Below are 24,587 nucleotides of genomic sequence, written 5' to 3' on the forward strand. Positions count from 1 at the left end.
AGATTGTGGCATCGATGCTGAAATCATGTGCGTGCGTTCGGGTCGTTGATCTGAACAGTCGCAGAGTTGAAGCAGCATGATACAGCTGGGCTGGGAAGCTGATGGAAACACGGAGGAAAGTGTGGTAAGAAAAAAAGGGTTGGGCTGGCCGGGTGGGTTGGTTGGTTATGTGTCTGAGCTGAGAGAGGTGAGAGAGGCTGGTTGGATAAAGCGAGCGCGGGACGAGACGACTTGGTTGACTGAATCGCTGTCCAGTCCTTTGTTCCGGTTCAGTTGGGTGACAAAGGGTCGACTGGTGCCAACCAAAATCGAGGTGAACATTTACGGAGTACGAAAAGGGGGAAGCATGGACCGGGACATGATGCGGCTCCAACCCCCTTCTCACCACTTGTCTTTTCTCGTCTCAATGGTCAAGATTTGGATCCTTCCTCACGTCTCTGGACAGAAATTGACTCCATAATATCTATGCAGGCCAGGTGATGTTCGATCTTGTAATGTTAACACCCCGTTGCCAGCCGTTCCCCCCCCCGTCCACGACCAGAGTGGAGGGAGTACTCGGTACGGAGTACACACATGCTTGGTATCTAGGATTGCATTCTGGAGTAAGCAGTCAGCAGCTCGATAGAGCACCTAACGCTCACTGTTGGCCGTCGCAGCGTGCAGATGCGCTGTGATGCCTCAATATTTCCGAGTCCGCCGCTTGGATTGGAGGCAACATCTCCTGGCTGCGGTCCACTTCGACCATCTCGACCCCCGACCACAGCAGCCAGTGGAGTTGCGGATTTGCATGGGCTGGACTGGGCCAGGCTGGGCTCCAGATGTCGTCTCGATGCCGTTATCTGTCTGCACTTGCTGCAGTTGCGCACCATGCCCCGGCGGCCAAGGTGCATGTACTGCTTGCCAAGCTGTGATAAGGCGGTACCTCAGGGGCTCCACACCAAGCAATCTGAGGTTGCGCGGTGGGAAAAAAGGAGATAAAATCGCCACTTTCCCATCCGCTGATTGGACGAGGCTGATCCTAGCGCGTACGCTAACCTGAGGCCAAACTTCCCGGCGGCAACGCCACAGGCCTGCTGTTGCCTGGGAGGACAGCAGACTCTGTCGCTGTTCAAAATTATAAGTACCCAGCCCTCCCCCAGTCGCTTGTCGAGCTGTTTTTGCGCGGAAGTCCCGACCGGTTGGCCCTACGTACCTCCCACACACGTCGGCCACACCATTTAATAATTTTTCATCCTCCTCCCAGTCTCCCACACGTCACGCCCCACCTTTCACCTGTTGCTGGCCTCGCTCCGCTTCGCTTCCCCATCTCCGATCTCCAGTTTCTCAACTGTTTTCTCAGTTGTCTGGCATCGCCGGACGCTTCAGTCGCATCGCAGTTCCTCTTCGCACCTGCAGCACGATCTGTACGCGAACTTGGCAACATCGCCTGCCTCTTTATCGCAGCGAGCCCGTGGTTCTTCGGGAAAGCGAACTGAATCGAGCACCCTCTCCAGGTTGAACGGCGTCCGACGTTTTGTCAGCGACGATCAGGCAAATAAATTCGAACTGAAATACGTTCCTTAAGCCCGTCGCATTACCCTCTCTTGTCGCAACCGATCTCTTGGTAGCCGACGAAGACAGAAAAGCGAAACCTCATCGTTATTGTTGTCGTCGCCACCAGGTCGTTGCGAGTGCGTAGACAACTAGAAGAGATTTAAAACAAAGATTCGAGCTTGCCTTGAAGTGAACAAGTCGGGTTCTATTCTGGTTGAGACCGTCCATACGACCGAGCATCTCGACCTATATCCATCCAAACTTGCGTTGCATTCTGCACCATACGTGGTCGTCGCATCGCATCAGAACCCATTGTCTGAGCACCATTCTGTAGGGGAGACATTCACTTGTTCATCTCCCACGAGTGGTAAGAGTCACCCTTTTCTCCCCTTTCCCGCCCGCTTGTATTTGTACTCTTGTCCACGATTCACAGTTTGGGAGCCAAACGGGATCTTGACTGTCACCAGTCGGCACGTTGCTAGCCGACCTGGACGCTTTGAGCCTCAGCCCTGATACATCAACCTAGTGGTTGCCTTTCATCTAACCTACCAACTGTTCTCCGGAACTAACATGATAAAGCAGTTCTGCTCAGCGCTTCTATTGCAACTTCGTTTGTCTGATCGTGATAGCTCCCAACATGGAAGGTATCCAGACGCATCCGTCCAACGCCGCACAGGCAAAGGCCTTTACTGCGCCCGGCTCGTTGTCGTTCCCTGGAGCTACCAACGAGTTGACACCGCCAGCGAGTAACGGCGACGCCATGCAGCGTCCAGCGGCAAATGGCCAAAGCGCAGCCAATGGAAATGGGGTGACTCCCGCGACTCCTGCCGCGACGCCTTCTGCCACGCAAGGTCCTAGTGGCATTACTCCTACATTGCAGTATGTATACTCTTGAGTGATTGGGCGTTTGTTGTGCTCAGTGACGCTTATCGTCCTACTTTTTAAGGAACATCGTGGCCACGGTCAATCTTGATTGCCGTTTGGACCTGAAGACGATTGCCCTGCACGCCCGAAATGCGGAGTACAACCCAAAGGTACATCCTGGCTTAATGTTGCCGTCTGAAGTACATTAGATGCTGACATTTGACCCAAAGCGTTTCGCTGCCGTCATTATGCGTATTCGTGAGCCCAAGACTACGGCTCTGATCTTCGCAAGTGGAAAGATGGTTGTTACTGGTGCCAAGTCTGAGGACGACTCTAAGCTTGCTTCCAGAAAGTATGCCCGTATTATCCAGAAGCTTGGCTTCAACGCCAAGTTCACGGATTTCAAGATCCAGAACATCGTCGGCTCCTGCGACATCAAGTTCCCCATTCGTCTGGAAGGGTTGGCTTCTCGCCATCACAATTTCAGCTCTTACGAGCCTGAGTTGTTCCCTGGTCTCATCTACCGCATGATCAAGCCGAAGATTGTTCTTCTTATTTTTGTCAGTGGCAAGATTGTCTTGACCGGCGCCAAGGTCAGAGAAGAGATTTACCAGGCCTTCGAGATGATTTACCCTGTGCTGCAAGGTTCGTTTTCACGTGCTTGTACCGTATCCCGTCGGTGTTTCTGGCACTAACAAATACCCTGTATAGACTTTCGAAAAGTTTAGACGCATCCGGTTGGTCGGGCGGCTCTCATCATCCACCTGGTGTACCAAGACTCTCTACATATTTGTTTATTCCGCATGTACGACTAGACCATTGGTCACGATACCATGATTGCTTTACTTTTTACCTAAGATACTCCCTAATACTTGATAGGCCACAATCAAGTATCATGGAGTTGCGACTGTATCATTTGATTTAAGCATTGCATCGGCGTTGGCAAAAGGTTCAACAGGGGAGGCTTATTGTTATCATATTAGGTTCGATGGATTTGGTTTCAGGTAAAAGAAGACTACTCATCCCGCGACACTACATAGATTGCTTGTGGTATGTTTCGGATAGGTGCGCCTCTCAAACAACCACCTTAATGCTCTCAGGGGAAACGTCGAGTTGCGGAAGACTGGAAGAAAGAAGGAGATCAAGGTTATTGTTACTGGAATTTGACATTCTTAGCTTCCAGTGACGACTGTTTTTTTGAGAAAAAGTAGGCTTGCATTCTGCATGCCGAGAAAATGGCGGAAGTATCCGGGCCTAGGGGAGCCCGTGATGCTATTGCAGTGCCCACAGTAGAAACTGCCTGGGACCGCGAGACATGCGGTTATTCGCATTATCATGGTTCTCAGTGCTAGGTAGTAATGCACTCTTGTCGCCCAAACAAGAAGGGACTCGTAATAATCTTGTGACGTGTCGCCTTCGATCTCGCGCATGCGATGTCCAATCATGCTGGGGGTGCCAATGTTGTAATATCTTTTTTTTTTACTTGCTATTACTTGGTTGGATTCGATACTTGCCATGCACACTACGGCACTGACGATTATCCATCAGCGGGAAGGCCGTGGGTGGACAAAGACCTTGACTCCAACGTCGTCCCGATATTAGGCTTCCGAGTTTCCCTGGGGCCGCCGAGAGCGAAGTCTAGAGTGGATCCGCAAGGCCACACCGTCTGGCAGCAACTACATGGCATGCATCCGGAAGCGACTCGAACTCGCTCAAGCGAACGGATATCAGAGCATAGCGACTTAGGCAACATATGGTAACTTATAATGAGGCAAGCTCATGTATCACTCCACTCATGTAATTAGAAAATCAAGAGTCTCTCATTTTGCCCAGCTGCCCCTACAAACGTGTGGTATGATAGCACATCTCAAAGGGAATGCCGAATTCCACTCTAAAATGCAGCCTTATTCGCTCAGACCTGACAGCCTGTAACACATAACCTACTGTCAACATGGGTCCCGGTATCAATTTCCTAACTCAGATGGCCCAAAGCGTCTTGCAGCGTGTTTGCGATGCGTGTCTGCATTGCGAGATTGAGGTAGGGACCCATCGGAAGACTCGGGACCTCTCTCCGCAGGCGCGCTCAGAAACAGGACAAGAAAGATCCATCAATCATCGGGAACCGCTGATATGCAAGTAAATTGTCAAAAGGCACAGCGTAGTAGATGGCGGAAGCAATGCCATGATCACCAAGGTACTGCTTGATGATATCGCGCTGCGTAGTCCGTATGGTATATGCTGCCCAGGCAGAGTGTAAATCATCGCGAGCCCTTGGAAGCGTAACAACTCCATGCCAAAGCTGAGCATATCTGTCTGCCACTTTTTCTCTCTGATCATCTCTTCTGTGAGCAAGTCTAATTTGCAAAGCAAGACGGCTGCTTGAATCGTATCGAGCCGACTGTTCAAGCCGATGCGCAAACCGTTCGACTTGGTCTTATCGAGCCCATGCTGGCGCAGTGATCTTGAGAGCTCTGCTATCTCACCGTCGTTCGTAAATACAGCGCCTCCAACACCGTAACGCCCAGGTGGCTTCGAGGGAAAGAAGCTTGTTGTAGTCGGACGCGCAAGCGAACCTACGCGACGGCCGCCCGAGCTCCCGCCAAAACTTTGCGCGGCGTCGCCGATAACCCAGAGCCTGTGTAGGGCGGCAGCTTCATGTAACGCATCGTAATCAGCTGGGTGACTATAAAGATTGACTGCAATGATTCCCACTGCTCGGTGTCCGGCTTTAGTAGCGGCAGTGACACCTGCGTCCACGAGAGATGGATTGATTGTCAGATGTTGCGGCTCAACATGGACAAAATAGGAGACTCCTCCAAGCAGTACAAATAGGTTCCACGGTCGCTACGTAGGACAAATCCGGAACGAGTACAGAATCCCCAGGTTGCAGCCCGAGCGCCAGCAGAGCTAATGTCAATGCCGCTGTGCCACTTCCACAAGTGACAACATGGGTTGCGCCAGAGTAGTCGGCCAACCTCGCTTCTAATTCTCGAACCTCTGGACCAAGGATGAAGTCTGTGTGGTTTAAAACTTTGGCCAGCCTAATAAAATCCAGCTGATCTTGGATCCTTACCTTTGAGAGGTGAGGTCAACCAAGGGGATTGGGACCGCGGTTTTGGGAACTCGTCCGAAAAGATGGTTACGAATTGTGATATTTTCTTCGTCGGCATGACTCGAGATAGCACGCAATTGTGTTCTGTTCGTCCGTGAGCGTACACAGGCTGGGAATCAGGCTGGTTGGAAGGCGGGATACCCGTGCAGATTGTTGCGCCGTGTTCCACCACACAAATACTCGAGTACCTAGGCACATTCCCCGTATCAGTCTCGTCAATCGTAATACTACTTGGACAAGACGACGATAACAAAACGGGGCGGTGCACTGTAATTGTTGCCTTGCAACAGTAGCGGCGGCAGGTGAGTTCCACGTTGTTCGTTGGTCCATCTGTCCATGTCCTTTTTGCACCAGACATTTGCACAGCACTGCACTTACTCTCTCTAGCTTCCCAACTGTCGCTCTATCCAGCCTTGTCTACTATTCTCATCCAGCAAGATGACATGCGAAGGGCCTGTTATCTGCGCGAAAGATGCACGACAAGATCAACAACGCCAGATTCCGTTCAGCGATGTGCAGAAGCATGTTACTGCACAAGACTGCTGGCTTGTGCTCAAAGTGAGCTACCCCTGATTGAGCCAGCAACAGAATGTGCCAGCTTTCTAAAACCGATTCCTGCAAAAGGGTGTGTGGTTTATGATGCCACCGACTTTCTCAAACTCCATCCCGGAGGACCTGGACCCGTCCGTACTCGCAGAAGCTGGAAAAGACGCCACGTCAGTGAATCCTGATAATTACTCAAGTGATATACTATTTTATCGCGGTTCAATGGGTCTGTAACGTTTGGATTGTTGCGGTCGTCTGAACTAGGCTCAATCAGCACAACTCTTGTATTTGAGTTGGCCGATAGTCGATTGGCAACCAGAAGTCCAGAGGTGCCAGCCCCGATGATGATGTAATCGAAGGACATTCTTTGAGAACTTCCTGAGGCTGTGATGACGATGAGGGGGGCAATTTGAGTCTTGCCTACGCCACCTAGACCCTCGATTACAGTCATCTGGCAGGTGTTATCATTGGTCGCCGGAGGAATTTTCCTCATTACTTCGTCCAGAATGCCCCCTCGACCAACGATATCGACATTTTTGCCGAAAGGCACGACCAAATGGGCTTTTGGAATATCTGATGAATTATCCGCTTAGCAAATGGATTGACAACTCAAAGTTGTTGGCTTGGTGCTTACCCGCTGTGGGTCGAACACGACCGGTGTGGACGAGAAAACGCGTTTCGCTGACCTTCACCGTAGATCAGAGGCATCTGAATGTCGAACATTCCGAGTAGGGCATAGGCCATAAATGCATGTTTCGTCTGGCGCTGTTCTATCCATGACATGCGTCCAAGCTCGATGGATTCACAAAGTGGAGTGCCTCGCAGTGTCAGTTGTCTTTGTAGGGGAATGTGATACACGACAGCCGCGGTATCCGTTACTTGCGTAACATCAATTCCATTTGCTACTATGTTTGGACTAGGTACTTGGTTGTTGAATTATATTGTTTGATCTTGTCCACTTCATTTAGCAACTAAAGTGAGCGGTAATGCCTGATATGTACAAATGGGATGGCCTGAGGCACCAATCTATGTTGCCTTCCACGTCTCAGCACATCGACCCTTGGGCTTTTACCGCTCCGGACCCGGCTGCAACTAATGGAAGCTATGCCATCCTCCTTCCTCATTGTCGGCTCTGGTGTCTTTGGCCTTAGCACCGCCTGGGCAATCACAAAGAGGCCACAATTTGCGAAGACCTCCATTACAATCCTTGACGATACTGCTAACGGTCAATTTCCCCCGGATGACTGCGCCAGTGTCGATTCCTCGAGAATCATAAGGGCCGATTACGCTGACCCTCACTACACCGCCTTTGCGTCTGAGGCTCAGAAGGAATGGAGGAAGCAAGGCGATGATGATCTAGGAGGCCAAGGGCGTTATACCGAGTCAGGCTTTGTCCTGACGGCATATGAACCCAAGGAACTCAAAGTTGGAACAAAGTCTGGAATGGATTATACCAAGGAGAGTTGGAAGAATTGCGTCGAGGTTGCTGCCAGGGACGGGTATCCGGCAGACAGGATCAAGGTCTTGGAGAACACCAAGGCCTTGAATGAGTGCTTGGGAACCGATACATACCCCGGTGACTGGGGTTATCTAAATACATTGTCCGGATGGGCGGATGCTGGACGGGGGATGAAATGGCTGTATGAGCGGGTCAAGGCGACTGGGCGGGTGAATTTTGTCAATGCCAAAGTCGACTACCTGGCGAACGAAGGCGATAGGGTCATTGGCGCAAAGTTGACGGACGGCAGACTTGTTACCGGTGACGTTGTTCTAGTTGCTGCCGGAGCGTGGACGGCATCTCTTGTCGACTTGAGAGGACGAGTTGAGGCGACGGGCCATGTGCTGGGATATATTGACATCAGTGACGAAGAACTTGCCCTGCTCTCCAAACAACCCGTTGCCCTGAACCTGTCATCCGGACTGTTCATCATCCCACCACAAGAGAATATTCTAAAAGTCGCTCGGCACAGCTTTGGCTACTTGAACCCGGTCACGGTCCATAATGCCTTGCCTCTGTCCCCATCATCGGAGAGACCTTCTTTTGTTACCTCTAGACCGTCAACGAGCCGGGACGGTGGTCTTGGCCGTCTGCCAGACGAGGCAGATGCGGATCTGCGACGTGGCCTTGCCAAGCTCTCTCCAATCAAGGGTCTTGAAACGAGACGCTGGAGAGAAACTAGGCTGTGCTGGTATTCTGATACCAAGGATGGCGATTGGCTGGTTGACTGGCATCCTGGATGGAAGGGCCTGTTTATTGCTACGGGAGATAGTGGTCATGGGTACAAGTTTTTGCCGATATTAGGTGACAAAGTGCTGGACTGTATGCAGGGCCAAGGCGGTGCGCTTGGCGATAAATGGAAATGGAAGAATATCGACGACGAGACTGTTGGCAAGGAAACGAATGGGAAATTCAAGGGACTTGTCACGATGGACGGAAGTCGTGGAGGAGATCCTGGCATGGTGTTGGAGGAGGAATTGGGGAAGAAATCCGCTGCCAAGGCGGCAAAGCTATAGAACATGCAGCCCTACATATAGCATAGAAGCTCATAAAACTCCTCTTTGAATATTCGAACCTGCATAATACTCCGTGCACCGACCCGTGTTGCCGTGTTGCGTCCCAGTGTCTGCCTGGGACGAGGTGGCGCCACACAGAGACATACGGAGTATATGCATGTAGCGGGGCAGCACTAGAGGCGGAACTCCGTCACGGTCCAACCAACTTTACCACTTCTAGATCTGGTCCTCCAGTTGAGACTGCGGCAGCGCCGTTCGAGATCCGTACCCAGCACCCAAACATGAGGTGACAAGCGCACTTATCCCAGCTCAGTCGATATGTCTTCCGGAAAGGGACTCCCCAACTTCCCAGACTTGGAGGCGAAACTCCAAAAGCCCACCAAGCAGTCCGCCTTTGAACGACAAAAGGCCGAAGCAGAGGCCAAGCGCAAGCGCGAAGCTGCCGAAACTGCTGCCGTTTACGCCGATTTTGTAAAGAGCTTCGATCGTGACGACGACGACGACGACGGCGACGACAAGGGCGATGCGACTGCGCCGAGCAGCTTTGGGGGGCCTTCGCGAGGGAGACCTGGTTTTGGGGGACAGCCACCTGGGCACGGCGCCTCAAGGCGACACTTTGTGTCTTCCGGATTGAAAAGTGGACCGGGTAGCTTGGGACCGGCGCCATCGTCATTTACGAAGAAGAGGTCGTTTAACGATTTCAAGGGAGGTCCCAGAGATCGGTCAGGATTGCTGGGGTTCGAGGAGCCAGATTCTGGTTCGGCCGCGACGTCGGTTGCCAAGGTCTTTGATGCGAGCGAGGATGAAGATACGGGCGATGTGAGAGATCGAGCCGAAGAAAAGGCCACGTCGAAACCTACGCTCAGACTTGCAAACTTGCCGCCGGGGACGTCGCAGGCGGTCGTAAAGGCGCTTATACCGGATAATCTCAATGTCGAGAATGTCAAGATCCAGCCGCCTGCTCCCGCTGGGCCCGGCGGCTCGGAAAGAAAATACATGGTTGCCATTGTCACCCTTTCGCAAGAAACGCCTGCGAATGAAATGGATACCGCTGTGAGCACGCTGCAGAATCGGTATCTTGGCTACGGATACTACTTGTCTTTACATCGGCACTTGTCCTCGGCCGTGGCGGCTTCAGCGAACCTCCCCAGCCTGGGATCCTCGTCATCTGGTGCCCATCCTTTCGGAGCAAAGCCCGTTGAACAGTCTGGAGGCCGAGACAAATACAGCCATCATCAGCAGGGATTCCACCGCGGTTTCGCACCTCCTTCATCATACGGGCAGGTCGGTGCTGGAGTCAACAGGGCGCAGTTGTTACACGTACCCGTGCGACCGCCACAGGATGTCAGGACTATACAACTGATAAACAAGACGATTGAAGGGGTTTTAGAACACGGCCCGGAGTTTGAGGCGCTCCTAATGTCGCGGCCCGATGTTCAGCGGGAGGAGAGGTGGGCTTGGATATGGGATGCCAGGAGTGAAGGCGGCATCTGGTACCGGTGGAGGCTTTGGCAGGTCGTCACAGGCTCAGAGTTTAGCCAGGTCAAAGGAAAATACGTGCCTTTGTTCGATGGTGGTCATGCCTGGAAATCACCAGATAAGAGCTTGGTTTTCGAATACACAACTTCTCTGGACGAGTTTGTATCAGATCCGGAGTACAACTCATCAGATGACGAAGACATGGACGAGGGCCCCGGTGACAACAACAATGGCGCCGAAGCAGAGAAGACGTTTCTGAACCCGTTGGATAAAGCTAAGCTCGTTCATCTCTTGGCGCGACTACCGACTACGCTTAGCAAGCTGCGGAAAGGAGACATTGCCCGAGTCACAACGTTTGCCATTACCCATGCCAGTCGCGGCGCAGATGAGGTTGTTGACATGATTGTCGCCAATGTTGAGAAGCCGCTTTCGTTGACCGCTGCCAACCCCGAGAAGAAGCAAGACGCAAGATCAAGCCATCCAGGAACAGCTACAGAAGAGGGATCTACGAACGAAGGCCCGGACACAAGCAGCGCTAGTTTGGTGGCCCTGTACGTGGTAAGCGATATTCTATCTTCGTCTTCTACAAGCGGCGTCCGCCACGCCTGGCGTTTCCGACAACTCTTTGAGACAGCCCTCCGAGAGCGCAAACTTTTTGAAGGATTAGGACTGCTGGCGGAGAAACTCGGATGGGGTCGCCTACGCGCAGAAAAGTGGAAAAGGAGTATCAATCTCGTGCTCAATCTATGGGAGGGATGGTGCGTATTTCCGGCAGAGTCGCAGGAACTATTTGTTCGAACGTTTGAATCGCCACCGTCACTCAAGACCGAGGACACAATCGACGAGTCATCAACCCGTACCAAGTGGAAGACGGTTGAGGCGCTGCCAGCCGCAAAGAGCGAGAGGAGCGCAGTAAGCCCGCCTAGCGTGGTGCCTGCTTCTACGGCGCAGGATGACATTGACGGAGAGCCTCTGGATGAGGATGACGTGATGGGTGAACCTATTGACGATGAAGATGTGGAAGGAGAACCTATTGATGAAGATGACGTTGCGGGGGACCCTATTGATGACGACGAGCTGGAAGCCGAACCCATGGATCAAGACGGAGGTGGGGGCCAAACGGCGGGCGCACCATGGCAAGCAAAGAGCCAGGATGAGAAAGGAGGTGTTAGTGGTAACCAGGTATCCGCGGGCCGAACGCAACAGCGGAAGCGACTGCGCGCCGCGGATATGTTTGCCGACTCAGAGGGGTCGAGCGAGGAGAAATAACAAACAAGAGGCTTTAGCCGCGGGGGTATATGCCCAGGATCTTCATCATCACGACGAGGCCCAGTTCGCGGGGCGTCGATACAGTTAGTTGCTATCAGAGCCGCGATGAAAAGAGATTCCACCAAAGAGATGGAATCATTGGGGTCTGTTGTTATTTATGTACTATACTCCAAGAGCGTCAAAGTAATGCAACATACAGACGGTTTCACGTCTGATCGAAGGGTTCATTCTAGAAGCCCGATCCCAATACTGAAGGGTTCAATACCGCGCGGTCCGATTGTGTCTCTCAATTGCCTTTTTTAGCCGCTTCTCCTTTCCCCAGTTCGTCTGTTCTTATCCATACGTCGTATTTCGTGACGAACTCATGCACGGGAATGGAGCCCGCATGAGCACCGAGCAGCAAGACGGTGTAGCCAAAGAGTTGGACCAGTGAATTTATATTACCCATGTATGTACGTATGTGCGAATAACAAGGCGCCCGACTTGAACCCGTGCTCTGCCGTGGTGCTACGACGGATACTAGTTTGTCATCTGAACAAACGGACAAGGGACGTTCTTGTCCACTTCCCAAGACGGAAACCCGTTTTGGCGCTGTGGCGCTGTAAACGCCCAAAAATACAGCCTTGTATGCCGAAGGGTAGCTGATGCGAAGTCAAACGAATGCTTACTCGTGCTCGACTGGGATCAAGGACTGGACTCATGGAGGTGCGATATGTGTCTGGGTGGGTGTGGATCCCCTGCGGCAAGCGTCTCGCCGGTCGGCCTGAATGCAACGGTCCAATAGAAACTTGCTCATCTTGGGGCACCTGGCCATCCATGGCTTGTTGACACGGCATATGAATTGGATGGAGATGGGAAAGCGCAACCGGGACCGACCGGTTTTCTTGGCTCTGGTGAAGAGATTAGATTGTGGGAAATTGTTGGCTGGTTAGTTCTTCTGATTTTTTTTTATTTTTTTTGATTTTTTTTATTTTTTTATTTTTTTTTTATTTTTATTTTTATTTTTTTTTTGATGAGAAACTCAGGTACTTCAAACACACACACATGGAGATGACGTCTCTCCATCGCCATCTACTTAAGTACACAAGGAGGGTGTTTCGGAACCACACTGTCTGGATACGCAGGCAGTTTCTTGACGCAGCAACAGATGGTATGAAACGGATATGCTCATGCCCTTCTGGCCCAATATTTGCCCGAGTGTGGTACAGTGGGTTACAACGCTGTCAATCATGCCCGGAGGAGCACACCCTCTCGAAGCTTGGAATGCTGCAGTTTGCAAATCTGCGGCGAAAGGCCTACATTCTTAGTACATATCTGTATACGATTAGTAGAGAGTGTACGGGCTTGGCCCATATTAACCAACCAGGGGCCCGTTGAAGTTGTTGACTGAGTCTGGGTTCCTGAGCCACGACGTCTTGCCCATTCGATCTGAGGAGCGTGCTTGGATCAGGCTTGCCAATACGAGGTCAAAGTAGTTAACTAATCCGTAGACTGTGTGAGAAGAGCGGTAGGGTCTTTTTCATCTTCTTCTTTGCTTCTCGATTCTGTGAAACGAAACAAAGAAACAAATAAACAGGACAACTCGTTTCCCATGATTGTTGGTGGGGAGCGCGCTCTCGTTGTGCAGGTGCAATCCACACCTGTACCCGTCGGTTTAGAGGTATGCGGTCTGTGCTTGTCGAACCAATCGGCCTGGATATCGCATCATACGAGGATTTTTAAAGATGGATGGAGTGCTCGTGCTTTTTTTTTTTTTTTTTTTTCCTGGGCAAGGTCCATTCGCGTTGAGGCGACTCCAGTGGCTCCAGTGACCTGCCACAAAGGCTGAGAAGCGCGGGTGTTTCAAAGGGGGTACCACGGGCTTGGGGAAGGTTGGCATGTGTCACGGGTGGTGAATGACCCAGACAGAGGATGGCCTCGATGGGCTTGATAACCTTGCTGGCTGAGCGAGTGGGCGCCAGTGGCTTGTGCATAACGCACTGTAAGTTTGTATACTCGGTAGGGATGCCAAGATGGTTGGCGTGTTGATGGATCTCGAGATGAAGTTTGTGGTGTTTGGTGCTTGATGTCTGGTTCAAATGTCAATGTCAACGTTCAGTCTAAAAGTAACTCCGTGATGTCTGGTGTTTGAGCAGCTGGAGCCTGGCGCACGTCCCGTAAGCGTGGGGCTGCGGTCACTTGAGGGCTCTGGAATAATCAACCATGGACAGATCAGCTGCTTCAATGTTGGACGAGGATCAGGTGTACCAAGCACCTACTGCCAGGCTCTGTACCTTCTGGCATGGCTTTCGAATGCAGGTGTCTGTGAAGATTGGACGTCTTTCTTATCCCGACCGCAGACTCGGCTCACATGCCCCGCAAGTGGGGCGTATGTCCCCTGGAGACGGCTCTTTAGTTGAGGTTTCTACGGAGTTATACCAGACTATTTACAGCTGGGTTGGCCTACCTGCCCTAGATCCCTTTGAGTGTGCGCAGGTGCCTGTTATGTATATACTCCACTTTTCTCTAGTACTTGCTAAGTACGTCGTTCATAACAGGGTAGCCACTTATATGCTTGTAACTTTTAGTATATAAGGCACTTTATTTACCATATATATTCTTAGGTGACTTAAGTATCTTTTAATCTCATGTCTTTAATTGGTTAACATCCTTGGTCGTTACCAAAATGGCACCTGCGCACACTCAAAGGGATACGGAGTACGTAAGTAGTAGGCACTATCGTTCTGGTGGGAGGAAGTGGGCTGGAGTGGACATCTGGACTTGAACTGGCACTGGGCCGTTTTGGCTTTCAAAAATGTCCAACTCCTCCTCAAGTCCACCAATGCTTCGCCTGACCATCTCGGCAGTATCTGCTAAATGTACGGAGTACTGCCGCCCACTCTCGGATTTGACTCCGCGTAGCCACGAGGCGTCGACTGCTTCTTTGAACATCATTCTACTATTCTTCTCTGGGACCCTGTGTCTCGCATATGATCTTGGGACACGACTGGTTATCGCCCCGAGCCTTTCTGCATCCCGAAGTCGCGCCGCAACTTCTCCCTCTCTTTCGCACCCCAGACCGTGAGTCTTTGCCGAGCGCTTTTCATTCGCTGTCGGACCATTCGAGGCAATTTCCGGAGCCAGAATCACTCACCACGACGACGACGACGACGAAGAACGCAGTGCATCACCACATTCTTGGGTAACCTGCCGAGTACATCTATGCCGCATCTGAACTTTATCGGCTCGACGTGTTAAGTCTCCGGACGCCGGACGGACGCCGGCTAGCTGCCGGCCGCCCTGGCTCCTTTGTCGCGATCTTTATAGAGTTTAAACATCCGGACGACTTCGTCAATTAGGCGCCTCCGCAATGCCTCTTATAAATGGGCAGAAGATGGCCTGGTACGTAACCTATTGAATATTTCAAAGCCGCTGCGTCGGTGATATCTTGCCCACATCACACAACTTTCCCCGTCGCCCACACAATGGTAGCTAACGCCATATATGTAGCGAGCCTTGCATTCGTGGCCATCGCTCAACGAAATGCACACATGCTAATGAACGGCTTATGGTTCCAGTACGGAAGCCTGGCCGCCCGTTAAGCTCCTGTCCGCATCCCTCATCGCGACCTTGCTCGTGCGCCGCCGTCACCGCCGCCATACCCAGGAAACAGAAGTGTCGATGCGGAACGTCAGATCCAGCCGCAGTAGTTGAGACCAAGTCGGAGAAGGACGCATCGAGCAGCAGCAGCGCGACGACACCCCCTAGCCCCTCCAAATTTGGAAGCGCTGGCTTTCGAGTCCAAAAGCAGGGCGCAAAGGCAGGGCCGAATAGGAAACAGTCCATCGATATCGCAGGACTTCAGAGGATGGACGCCAACCAACTCAATGTCTTGCCGCCTTACAGTGGGGTGAACCAACCGCAAATGAACACTCCAAACGGTCCTTCGACGCCCATGTCTGAGGCGTCACTTTATAGCTCCATGGATATGACGCCAAGTGATGGTTCCTTTGGGACAGAGGCCGGCATGTTCACCATGTTTCCATACGCGATGGGTGCCCCTATGATGCCGCCCGGTCCCGTGAGAGTGCCCCCCACCGGTCAGAATGCATCCTCAGTAAATGGTTCTGTTAAGCCAGAATCAGAGACACTGAAAAGCTGCTGTGGAGGGAGCAATGGTGTCAAAAGCCAGAGGGATGATGCCTCTTCAGTACCTGCGCAACCCCCATCTGCGCCGAGCGTCAATGGTAATGGTGGTCGTGAACCTAAACCAAAGAGCTGTTGTTCGTCCACACCATCCTCATCTGGTCAAGAAAAGAAGCCAGTAAGCATTATGCCTCCGCCTGGCGTACCTTTCCCGCCAAACGGGATTTTAATTCCACCCTTTCAACACCCCATGGCTATGGCAAATGGCATGTATCCCTTCTATGCCCAGCCCAATATATTCAACTACCCCCCGCATTATGGATCTTATTTGCAGCCCCTTCAACCCGAGCAATGGAGGCAGCTTATGGCTGCTATGGCTTTCCAGCACGGAGGGGCCCAGGCATTTGGCATGACAGGTTCTATGCCAATGCAACAACCCCCGCCTACACCGAATGGATCATCTTGGACGTCACATCAATGCACCTGCGGCGATGCCTGTCAGTGTATTGGATGTGCAGCCCATCCTTACAACGACGCAACGCAAAATTATGTACGCTCTGCTTGGTCTTCCATGATGGACGAGGCACAAAAATCGCATGCCCATACAAACAGCAACGGATCTCACCTGAATGGCCAGACTAACGGTATTAACGGCGCGAATGGAGAGGCGGAGGAATCGACCAAGACAAGTAGCAATGGGACTACAACCCCGATCAAGGCGAATGCGGATGGAACATGGTCACCTGCGGCCCCTCAAACACCATCCGATGCCGCTTCCGGCCTGAGCGAGGAACAGGCTTTATCTGCTAGCGACTTTTTCTTCGTCAGCTACCCCTTTGGCGATACATGCGCCGGAGAGACGTCAAGCTGTCTTTGTGGTGACGACTGCCAGTGCATTGGCTGCACGATTCATAATAATACTGATGCGGCGTCAAGCACCGACGATGCTGCAGCATAAACTAACGAAAACGATGACTATAAATGTTTATACATGGCCAACTATGACAGTGATGCGATATATGCGAGACGCTATCGACCAATGTCAGCACTTTGAAAGCTTATAGGAAGGACGGTGTAGTTGAATTTATGAGGAACAGATTAGGAGGTTGGACATATATGAGGACTGTCAAGGTTTCGTTGTAGATACCCGAGAACCCCAAACAATGGTGGGCTATAGAAAAAGGCGGGCTTGTTAAACATGCCATGTCGTGAGACGAACATGAAAGAAGAGAAGCTCTGCTCAACTCAAAACACTCTTGAAGTTCTTTATAGCCCTAATATGCAGGTACGAAATGTGTGCTCCGTCTGTGTTTGTAGATGATTATGCTGTTACATAAATATCCGGACTACTTCTACAAGCTTGATATCGTGAAGACGATCATCTGAGATTCTCGCAGATCCACCTGCCTGGTGCGTTTCCAGAGTACATTAGCAGCCTCACAGTGATGGGAAATATGGATAACGGAGGAGGCTGTGGAAAATACTTCTGGGAGTAGTTGTCGGAAAGGGACACAACTGCTTCAATTTTCTCCCCATCTTGGTTTTCTCGTGCGAACAGCTTGGGTGCTGCCGTGTTGTCAGAACGGCTCACCAGTTTGTCAAAACTTACTGTAAGCTTATAAGCGACAGGTGTATTAAGCTTAAACATCAATTGATCGAATCTGGCCAACATGTGTAGTGGCTTATTTAAGTGGTTGAACAGTTGGCGTGGCCAAGCGTTTGTCTGGCGGGGTGTAAGGCGACCGACCTACCGGCCAGTGCAGGAAAAAAAAGAAGTGGGACAATATCTTGCCATATTCAGAGCTTCACGTCAGACACCGTCCAACGTTCACTCTCATCACCGACGACTTGCTCAAAATTCCACGCGGGGAGTCTGGGGCGCATAGGCACAGATCAGTATAAACGGAACCATATAAAATAAAAATCTAGCACCCAGAGATACAGACATATCTAGCGGACCGGCGAACAGCTCCCTAGCAGTCATGCCCAATTCGCGTGCAGAAGATTGGACGCACCACACCCATCCAGATCGCGAGCATCGCCGCCGCGACAATCGCCATGGAGATCCATCAAATGATTATAAGCCATCTCGAGTGAGGTCGCGATCGCCAACTAGGAGATCAGAGCGCCGTAGTGCATCGCCAGACAGAGAGCCGCATCGAACACACCGGTCACGCAGGCACCACCATCACCGCCGAGAGCATCATCGGTCTCGCCATGCATCGGAAGCCCTGTCCGGGCCTGTGGCCTTGCCGTTTTCGGCGCGAATGCTGTCCAAGTCGGATTACCGCACGTTTGAGCCGCTTTTTGCGTATTATCTGGATCTGCAGAAGCAGAAGTATCTGGAGGACATGGACGAGCGGGAGGCCAAGGGCAGATGGAAGAGTTTCGTGGGGAAATGGAACAGGAACGAGCTTGCGGAGGGGTGGTACGATCCGGACATGTTTGCGAAATGCACGGCCAACTATACAAGACCGGAGGGGGATGTGAGCGGGGAGGAGAGGAGAGACGAGCCGTCAAAGAAGATTCCTACGGGGCGAGAAGAAGCGACACCTCGGGCTGGGAACAACAGCGATGACGACCAAGACTACGGCCCGGCGCTGCCGTCGTCAGATCCCCGGCGCCAGGTGGTGGGCGCGAGGACACCGACGTTTCAGGACCTGTCGCTGCGAAATGAGCTTGTGGAAGAGCAGAGGGCGGCGGACCGCGAGGAACTACGGCGAGCTCGAAAGGCGGATAGGGCGGTTCAAAAGGAGCGCCTGGAGGAGCTGGTGCCGCGCGCGGAACCGGGCACGCGCGAGCGGAAACTGGAAAAGAAGAAGGAGGTGAACGACAAGATGAGGCAGTTTAGGGATAAGAGTCCCGGGTTGGAGGCCGGCGATGAGAGGGAGCTTATGGGCGGAGGGGACGAGCTGGAAGAGTATAAGAGGATGAAGGAGAGGGAGCAGAAGCGCAAGTCGGAAAGACAGGTACAGAGGGAGGAGTTTGAGAGGGCCAAGAGAGAGGAGATGGAGGAGAGGAGGAGGGCGTGGCAGGAGAGAGAGGAGGGCACGGTTAGTATGCTGCGGGAGTTGGCGAAGCAGAGATTTGGATAAAGAGGCTCATGGTGTTGGATATGGTCTTTGTTTTGTGCAGACAAGCCATCTTGTTGGTTGGAGTTTGAAGACTGCACCGGGTACCTGGCTGCCACCATCTGGATCTAGCCCTTGCTTGGTCTACTATCATTTCCTGTTATTGAAGGAATCAAACTACTTGTCAAAGCGTCGGCACGCTCGTCGTGTGGGTGGTTTGCCAGCAAAGCGGTTGCGAGTCTATGGAAACCTGTCACCGCAATACAAAATTACCTCCGCTGCTTCTTCGAAAAGGAGCCGAAGGAGCAGCTCATCACCTCACCATTGGCACCATCCTCAGACACCCTGACGAGAACGGTGCTCTGCATGGCAGCAACGCCAGGTTTCCGCACATGACGAGCACTGCGGGCGCGATCATGCCGCTTCGTCGGCCAGTTCTCCGTCCGCCTTTTGTCAGCAACGTGTTACTTCTCCCGAGATGGACTGAGTCAAATCCGATATTCGCAGAATGCAACCTTGTAGTGCAAGGTATCCTCTGGCTTTGGCTGTCCCCAGGATATTGGCGAACTAGTGCAATGTTCCATCTGACCAAGCCACACATGTAATATGACATTCAACAGGAGTGAGGCGACTAAAATGCTCTCCTGTTAGGGAAAAGACATGGTAGAGCAGTCCGTAGGTAGTCATAAGGTCTAGGTTGCCGCGTTCCTCTATCCGCCCCAATCACGGCCTCCCAAATGGTTCCCATCTGATAAAAGATAAAAGCCACGCCGCAGCGAAAGGTTTGATTACGGACTTGCCCAGTTAGAAACTGCTGGTTTAACTGGACATGGTTGGCCGTCGTCTCCACTCTCTTGGGACCAAAATCTTTCCACCCTACCGAATATGGAGTTGTGCAAATGTCTCTTGACACAGACGGTTTAACTTGTGGCACGACAAACAGACAAGCCCGTTGATTTTTTTTCTTCTTCTTGGATTCCCGTCGGCAACCAGTTTCGGACAGGGGCCCAAGGTTTCATTCCAAGTTTTGTGGCTTTCGGCAGCCCGGGTTGGCGGGTTAATGAGGGTTGTTTTGTGCGCCAACAACCCTGCGGGCGTGATCTACGGTGCAGGACCCTAGTCTGAGAGTATCCAGACGTACATACAGAGGACGTGTTGCTGTACATTCGGGAATTTTCCCCAGGCTCTGCCGTGTCACGTTGGGCAAAGAACCGGGAACGTGTCAGGATTGGCATGTCCCGTTTTCATCGAGACCGTGGACCGCTTCGACATACGATACGGAGCACGGTGCAAAATAACCCAGCTCCGGCGTCTGATTTGAGCGGCCATGGAGGGAGATGAGGCCTACGGCACGGGGGGTCTGATGGATGACCCCGAGGACTACTATCCGCCTTCACCACCGCCTACGAAACAAATCTTTGGCATGCAAAATGGGAAGCAAGTGACGCTGCATCTGGTCGGGCACAGTCCCACAGAGGCGCACCATCTGTGGAATGGGGCCATGTTCATATCGGATTACTTCGAGCAAGACCCTTCGAGGGTCGAGGGCAAATCCGTCCTCGAGCTGGGCGCCGGGGCTGGTTTGCCGTCGTTGGTTGCGGGCATCCTGGGAGCCAAGAAGGTGGTCATGACGGATTTTCCAGACCCCGACCTGGTGGCCAACATGCAAAAGAACATTGACGAATGCAACGCGACAGTTGAGCCCGAGGGCCATATTGAGCGGACAATCGACGCCGCTGGGTTTGTTTGGGGCGCCGACCCGGAGCCCCTTCTTGCTAGACTTGCGCCTGAATATCAAAAAGGCGACCGCGGTGACGGCATGCAACAGAGGTTTGACGTCTTGGTCCTTGCGGATCTGCTGTTCCGACACTCGGAGCACGGGGCTCTCGTCAAGACCATCAAGGAGACCATGCGCGCGTCGCGGGATAGCGCCGCCTACGTCTTCTTCACGTCTTACCGCCCGTGGAAGCAAGATCTCGACATGGGCTTTTTCGACGTTGCTCGGAACGCGGGTCTCGAGGTGGAGCAGGTCTCCGAAAGGAAGTTGGAGAAGCCCCTCTTTGAAGGAGATCCGGGGGACTTGGATGTGCAAAAGACTGTCAAGGGGTTTATAGTGCGGTGGCGGGTTGAAGATTGTAATAGTTGAACATGTAGAAAAGTTCTTGTTTTGGTTGCCTTGTGGCAGATACATGACTCTATAGACGCTTGCGAGTTTACATGTGGCCCTAGCTTACGGAGTAGTTACGAACACTAATTGATGTTGTGGGTTCAAGTAGAAAGCTCTGGGATAGTGAAAATATGAAGAGCAACAAAGAGGAAAGGCAATAACTCTTTAAGAACCCTTACAAATTCTTGGTTAGAAATTATAACATCATCAGCTGGCTATCTCCATGACATAGCATTGTATATTGTGCTTCATCAATCCAAGTTTGCCGCAAAGCCACCCGAGCGTATGCCGCCCCAGACAATAGCTCAAGGACTACTTGTCGCCGTCTGCTGTGGAGGCAACTCGGAGAATTACGGAGTACAAAGGATACTTGAGTCAGAGTGTGGACATGTTTTGTTAGCCTTTGGCTTGAATGATACGTTACGCTGAAAGTCACAGTGTGGAGATGATGATATCTATACGGCGGCTGAACTGTATATGACCTAGCCGATTCGTGGCAGCAAATAGGCTTGTCAGGCACAGTGAAACAAAGCTCGTTTAGGCCGTGCTCGACACCCGGTTTGGCAGTTGTCGTCACTCTGGCGAGGTTTCAACACTGTGGTTTCTCTGGCTGTGGAGAAATAGACAAATGTAGCAACCGTTGAACAGACATCTTGTGTGAAAAGGTCGTCGAGACGGGAAAGCCCCAACTAGTGTGGCTCCCGTCGGGTCGTCACGGAATTCTGGGTCGAGCCGTCGTCGCCTGGAGATATGGGATACTGATATGATCCCCATCGTCCGTTTCTTCTTACCCGTATATATTATTAGTTGCTCCTCTCCCACTCCCAAGATGTAATTTGTGGAAACCCAAGACTTTTCTCCCCGTTCTCAACCCCGCAATACCTCCTCCGTATCCATTTCCTACGGTCTTGGAGATAACCCCACATTGTATCATCATTAATATAAAAAAAAGGCATTCCAGTCTATCTGGTCATATGCCCGCCCAAAAGTCAACCGGCCATCTGGCTGAGTTGGAGAGAGATGGATTCGTTGTTGTTCGAGGCATTGTCACCGGTCAGAAGCTTGAGGAACTTCGTGAAGCTAGTCTAAAGGTCGAGAAGCTTGGACGGTCTGGTCAATGGCCACACATTCGGACCGTTGGCAAGCAGTTCCCTCCGTGGACCTTTTCAACTGAGAAGGGCATCTGGGGTGTCCAGCATCTCATGAACCCTGATCTGCCCGGCCACGAGATCTTCACCCGTCAGTACTTCTCTGAAGAAATCTTGAGCATCGTCCGTGAACTTCTCCAGTGCGACGACAACGAGCTTGTCATGGAGCTCTTCAACATGCTTGTCCGACCAGACGAGCACTTTGAGCTTCGGTGGCACCGGGACGATATCCCTGCTGAAGCCTCTGCCGAGGAAGAGATGGAACGTCTCGGCCGTCCTGCGTTTCACGCTCAGTACAATTTTGCTCTTTGGGAGGATGAGTCCCTCGTCCTGATCCCCGGATCTCACAAGCGCCCTCGAACCGAGACCGAGCGTAATGCTGATCCTTTTGAGAAAGTTCTACCGGAACAGCTGGTTGTTAAACTGGGTCCTGGAGACATTGCCTTCTACAACAACAATATCCTCCACCGTGGTGTCTATGACTCGAAAAAGGACCGTGTCACTTTGCACGGCTCTGTCGGCCACTCTGGTGGTAGTAAGCTCCGTGCCCGCAACGTCTTACAGCATGGCATTGGCGGCTATGTCGACAAGGTTGACTTCTCTAAGCTGAGCGATGGTGAGAGACAGCGGGCTGAGGAAATGCGCGCTAGACTGGTTAAATTGGGTAGTGAGAGTGGTGACGTCGGATATTCTCTACAGGGATAAGTGATGGATTCGACCATGGGTTCAAATTCTGTGGAAAAAGTTGAGAAAAGACCTTTTTTTTTTTGTTTTGGGGTGGGGGGAGACTTGGAACAAGTATGCGTGATGGTTTTGATAGGAAAGGGGTCTGTATTTAGAAATCTCACATACGGGGGTGTCATAATTCTTAGTTGTCGGCTACATGGTTCATATATTCAAGAACTACAAGTATTTCGAGTAGTCCATATTGCCAACCGTAATCTTGCGTAGTTAGTAGGCTCTCGCGGGACAAACCGAGGATACCTGAGGAGGAGGGCTGGGCTTGTGTATGCTTACATTTTATAGCATAGTCTAACAATATGTGTTTTTATTCATCGGAATAATCTCCTTTCCCCTGATCGGTGTCATGCTATCGCAATATCTCTTTTTAACGTGATATTGGTACTCGTGTGAGAGCTAGCGGTGCAAGTCGGACATGGTGGGATTGGTAAACTTGGTTGTATTGCAGAAGCGCTACAACACACTTTTCCCCAAATAGAACACATACTTACCGAAATGTACCGACGTGATGTGCTACGGATTATTGTGTAATATTCCCATAGTACCGTAAGCTTTGGTGTATAATGGGCAATGAATAGGGGAATATTCATCCATCAATGGCGCATGTGGATTGGTTTCATATCCTAGCACCTAAGCTTCAGAATGGTTAGGTTTTGTTAATGGTGACAGGCCATGTTTATCGGATGCTAATTGATCATGAGACATGCGCAGCGTGGGTTAGGCAAATACGTATTAACACCGCATCGAGATGAACTGACGGAAGACGACCTTGAAATCTTCGACGTCGGGGACGGCAAACTATGCACCTGGCGGCAAAACTTACTCTATGCGAGATGCTCACTAGCGACAAGCAAGTAGGTGGAGATATTTGCATCGTCGTATTGGAGTCGAAAATCCTGTCTGGCCTAGCCAGTCCCTCCATATCGAGAATAGATCCTAAGTCGTCTTGGTTCCAAGCACGCCGACGTTTCCGCTCCTACGTACACTTGTGCCAGGTCATCAGGGGGAAATTGGCTCTTGCGCCGCATGGTAGTTATCATTAGCTTGTTCAGCGAGAATGCTATGCGGGGGGTCGGGTGTTGCCTTGGGGTCGCATTTCGTCTTCTCTGTGCTGTTTCCTATGCACGGGGACCATGCTGGTCTTGAGCCATGCATCGCGCATACATTTTATCTCCCCTCTCGCATTGGGAAGGTACACAGTCGTATTCTGTGGAAACATGGACTTGGGGACGTGGCAGTCTGAGGCAATGTGATGTGGAATATCCAATAAACTTGGATTTGCTGACTGTATTATTGTAGGGCAGACTCCGGAGTGAGAGTGTTTCTTGATATTGAAAATCAAGAGAGCGATTCTAGGTTGTTAGTAAGGAATGGAATGCGCGATGGCCACACCTGCCGTTAACAGGTTCTTGCAAAGTAGGTAGGCACCTAGGCTCGGCCTCTGATTCTGGTCGGAGCATACTAGTGGCTATGACAATACAGGACTTAAATTGTCATAGGCAGTTTATGAGGCTAATGAATTGAATAAAAATTATGATAACCTGTCTTGTGATGGATGATGTGCGTGGTAAATGTCACCAAGAAACCCCTCGGCGCGCGAAGCTAGATAGAGTCAAGACTCAAACTGACACAACATGCAGGTTTACAACACTATGGGGGAAGGAGCGATTGCCAGCTTCACATGACTCGACCGATACCACACCATGTGCTTTCCCGGCTCGTCTTGGGAAGTTCGTAAACGTAAACCATGTCGCATCTTTTATCATACCGCGCCGACAATGATCAATGCTAGGATGACGCCTCATGGCCGACAGATGTGAGCAATGCCCAAGACGGATCTGAGGCTCCTCATATCGGCTGGTTATTGCACCTGCGAGGTGCTGCCTGGGAGCTCAGGGGGCTGCACGTTTGCTAAGCCTGTTGATTTCCATCTGACAGCATCCGCTCTGAGACTATTGGGACACGCAGCAAATTGAAATCGTCTAACGGCCACGCGTATGCCTGTCTGCCACCAATGC

General features: G+C 51.6%; 8 protein-coding genes across 8 annotated transcripts; all 8 read left to right on the plus strand.

Moving 5' to 3' along the window:
- Nucleotides 1-2,170: 2,170 nt before the first annotated feature.
- On the plus strand, nt 2,171-3,125 carry tbp1_1 (TATA-binding protein (TBP); the record flags this gene model as incomplete). Its single annotated transcript, XM_066116262.1, has 4 exons — nt 2,171-2,412; nt 2,480-2,567; nt 2,628-3,042; nt 3,109-3,125. The coding sequence occupies 4 exons, from the start codon at nt 2,171-2,173 to the stop codon at nt 3,123-3,125; spliced, it is 762 nt and encodes a 253-aa protein (XP_065978144.1).
- Nucleotides 3,126-6,985: 3,860 nt separating this feature from the next.
- J3458_000650 (uncharacterized protein) lies at nt 6,986-8,615 on the plus strand. Its single transcript, XM_007811627.2, has one exon. The coding sequence runs from the start codon at nt 7,151-7,153 to the stop codon at nt 8,567-8,569; it is 1,419 nt and encodes a 472-aa protein (XP_007809818.2). The 5' UTR covers nt 6,986-7,150; the 3' UTR covers nt 8,570-8,615.
- Nucleotides 8,616-8,819: 204 nt separating this feature from the next.
- Nucleotides 8,820-11,693, plus strand: J3458_000651 (uncharacterized protein). The gene has a single exon (XM_007811626.2). The coding sequence runs from the start codon at nt 8,888-8,890 to the stop codon at nt 11,315-11,317; it is 2,430 nt and encodes an 809-aa protein (XP_007809817.2). The 5' UTR covers nt 8,820-8,887; the 3' UTR covers nt 11,318-11,693.
- Nucleotides 11,694-14,159: 2,466 nt separating this feature from the next.
- Nucleotides 14,160-16,703, plus strand: J3458_000652 (uncharacterized protein). The gene is made up of 2 exons (XM_007811624.2): nt 14,160-14,698; nt 14,807-16,703. The coding sequence occupies exons 1-2, from the start codon at nt 14,667-14,669 to the stop codon at nt 16,398-16,400; spliced, it is 1,626 nt and encodes a 541-aa protein (XP_007809815.2). The 5' UTR covers nt 14,160-14,666; the 3' UTR covers nt 16,401-16,703.
- A 570-nt stretch (nt 16,704-17,273) lies between these two features.
- On the plus strand, nt 17,274-18,537 carry J3458_000653 (uncharacterized protein; the record flags this gene model as incomplete). The annotated part of the gene is made up of 1 exon (XM_007811623.2): nt 17,274-18,537. The coding sequence occupies exon 1, from the start codon at nt 17,425-17,427 to the stop codon at nt 18,535-18,537; it is 1,113 nt and encodes a 370-aa protein (XP_007809814.1). The 5' UTR covers nt 17,274-17,424.
- A 218-nt stretch (nt 18,538-18,755) lies between these two features.
- J3458_000654 (uncharacterized protein) lies at nt 18,756-19,118 on the plus strand (the record flags this gene model as incomplete). The annotated part of the gene is made up of 1 exon (XM_066116263.1): nt 18,756-19,118. One exon carries the CDS (start codon nt 18,756-18,758, stop codon nt 19,116-19,118), a length of 363 nt encoding a protein of 120 aa, XP_065978145.1.
- Nucleotides 19,119-19,430: 312 nt separating this feature from the next.
- EFM7_1 (Protein N-terminal and lysine N-methyltransferase efm7) lies at nt 19,431-20,838 on the plus strand. Its single transcript, XM_066116264.1, has one exon. It carries the CDS (start codon nt 19,841-19,843, stop codon nt 20,657-20,659), a length of 819 nt encoding a protein of 272 aa, XP_065978146.1. The 5' UTR covers nt 19,431-19,840; the 3' UTR covers nt 20,660-20,838.
- Nucleotides 20,839-21,532: 694 nt separating this feature from the next.
- Nucleotides 21,533-22,838, plus strand: EFM7_2 (Protein N-terminal and lysine N-methyltransferase efm7). Its single transcript, XM_007811622.2, has one exon. It carries the CDS (start codon nt 21,655-21,657, stop codon nt 22,531-22,533), a length of 879 nt encoding a protein of 292 aa, XP_007809813.2. The 5' UTR covers nt 21,533-21,654; the 3' UTR covers nt 22,534-22,838.
- Nucleotides 22,839-24,587: the final 1,749 nt, after the last annotated feature.

The sequence above is a fragment of the Metarhizium acridum genome, assembly GCF_019434415.1.
Source record: "Metarhizium acridum strain ARSEF 324 chromosome Unknown scaffold_1, whole genome shotgun sequence".
Lineage (NCBI taxonomy): Eukaryota > Fungi > Ascomycota > Sordariomycetes > Hypocreales > Clavicipitaceae > Metarhizium > Metarhizium acridum.

Excerpts from the sequence above, each read along its gene's own strand:
- EFM7_2 (XM_007811622.2), top strand. The coding sequence starts at position 21,655 with ATGCCCGCCCAAAAGTCAACCGGCCATCTGGCTGAGTTGGAGAGAGAT.
- J3458_000652 (XM_007811624.2), top strand. The coding sequence starts at position 14,667 with ATGCCTCTTATAAATGGGCAGAAGATGGCCTG. Across the intron at positions 14,699-14,806 it reads AATGGGCAGAAGATGGCCTG|CGAGCCTTGCATTCGTGGCC; the intron begins GTACGTAACCTA and ends CCATATATGTAG.
- J3458_000651 (XM_007811626.2), top strand. The coding sequence starts at position 8,888 with ATGTCTTCCGGAAAGGGACTCCCCAACTTCCCAGACTTGGAGGCGAAA.
- J3458_000650 (XM_007811627.2), top strand. The coding sequence starts at position 7,151 with ATGGAAGCTATGCCATCCTCCTTCCTCATTGTCGGCTCTGGTGTCTTT.
- EFM7_1 (XM_066116264.1), top strand. The coding sequence starts at position 19,841 with ATGGAGGGAGATGAGGCCTACGGCACGGGGGGTCTGATGGATGACCCC.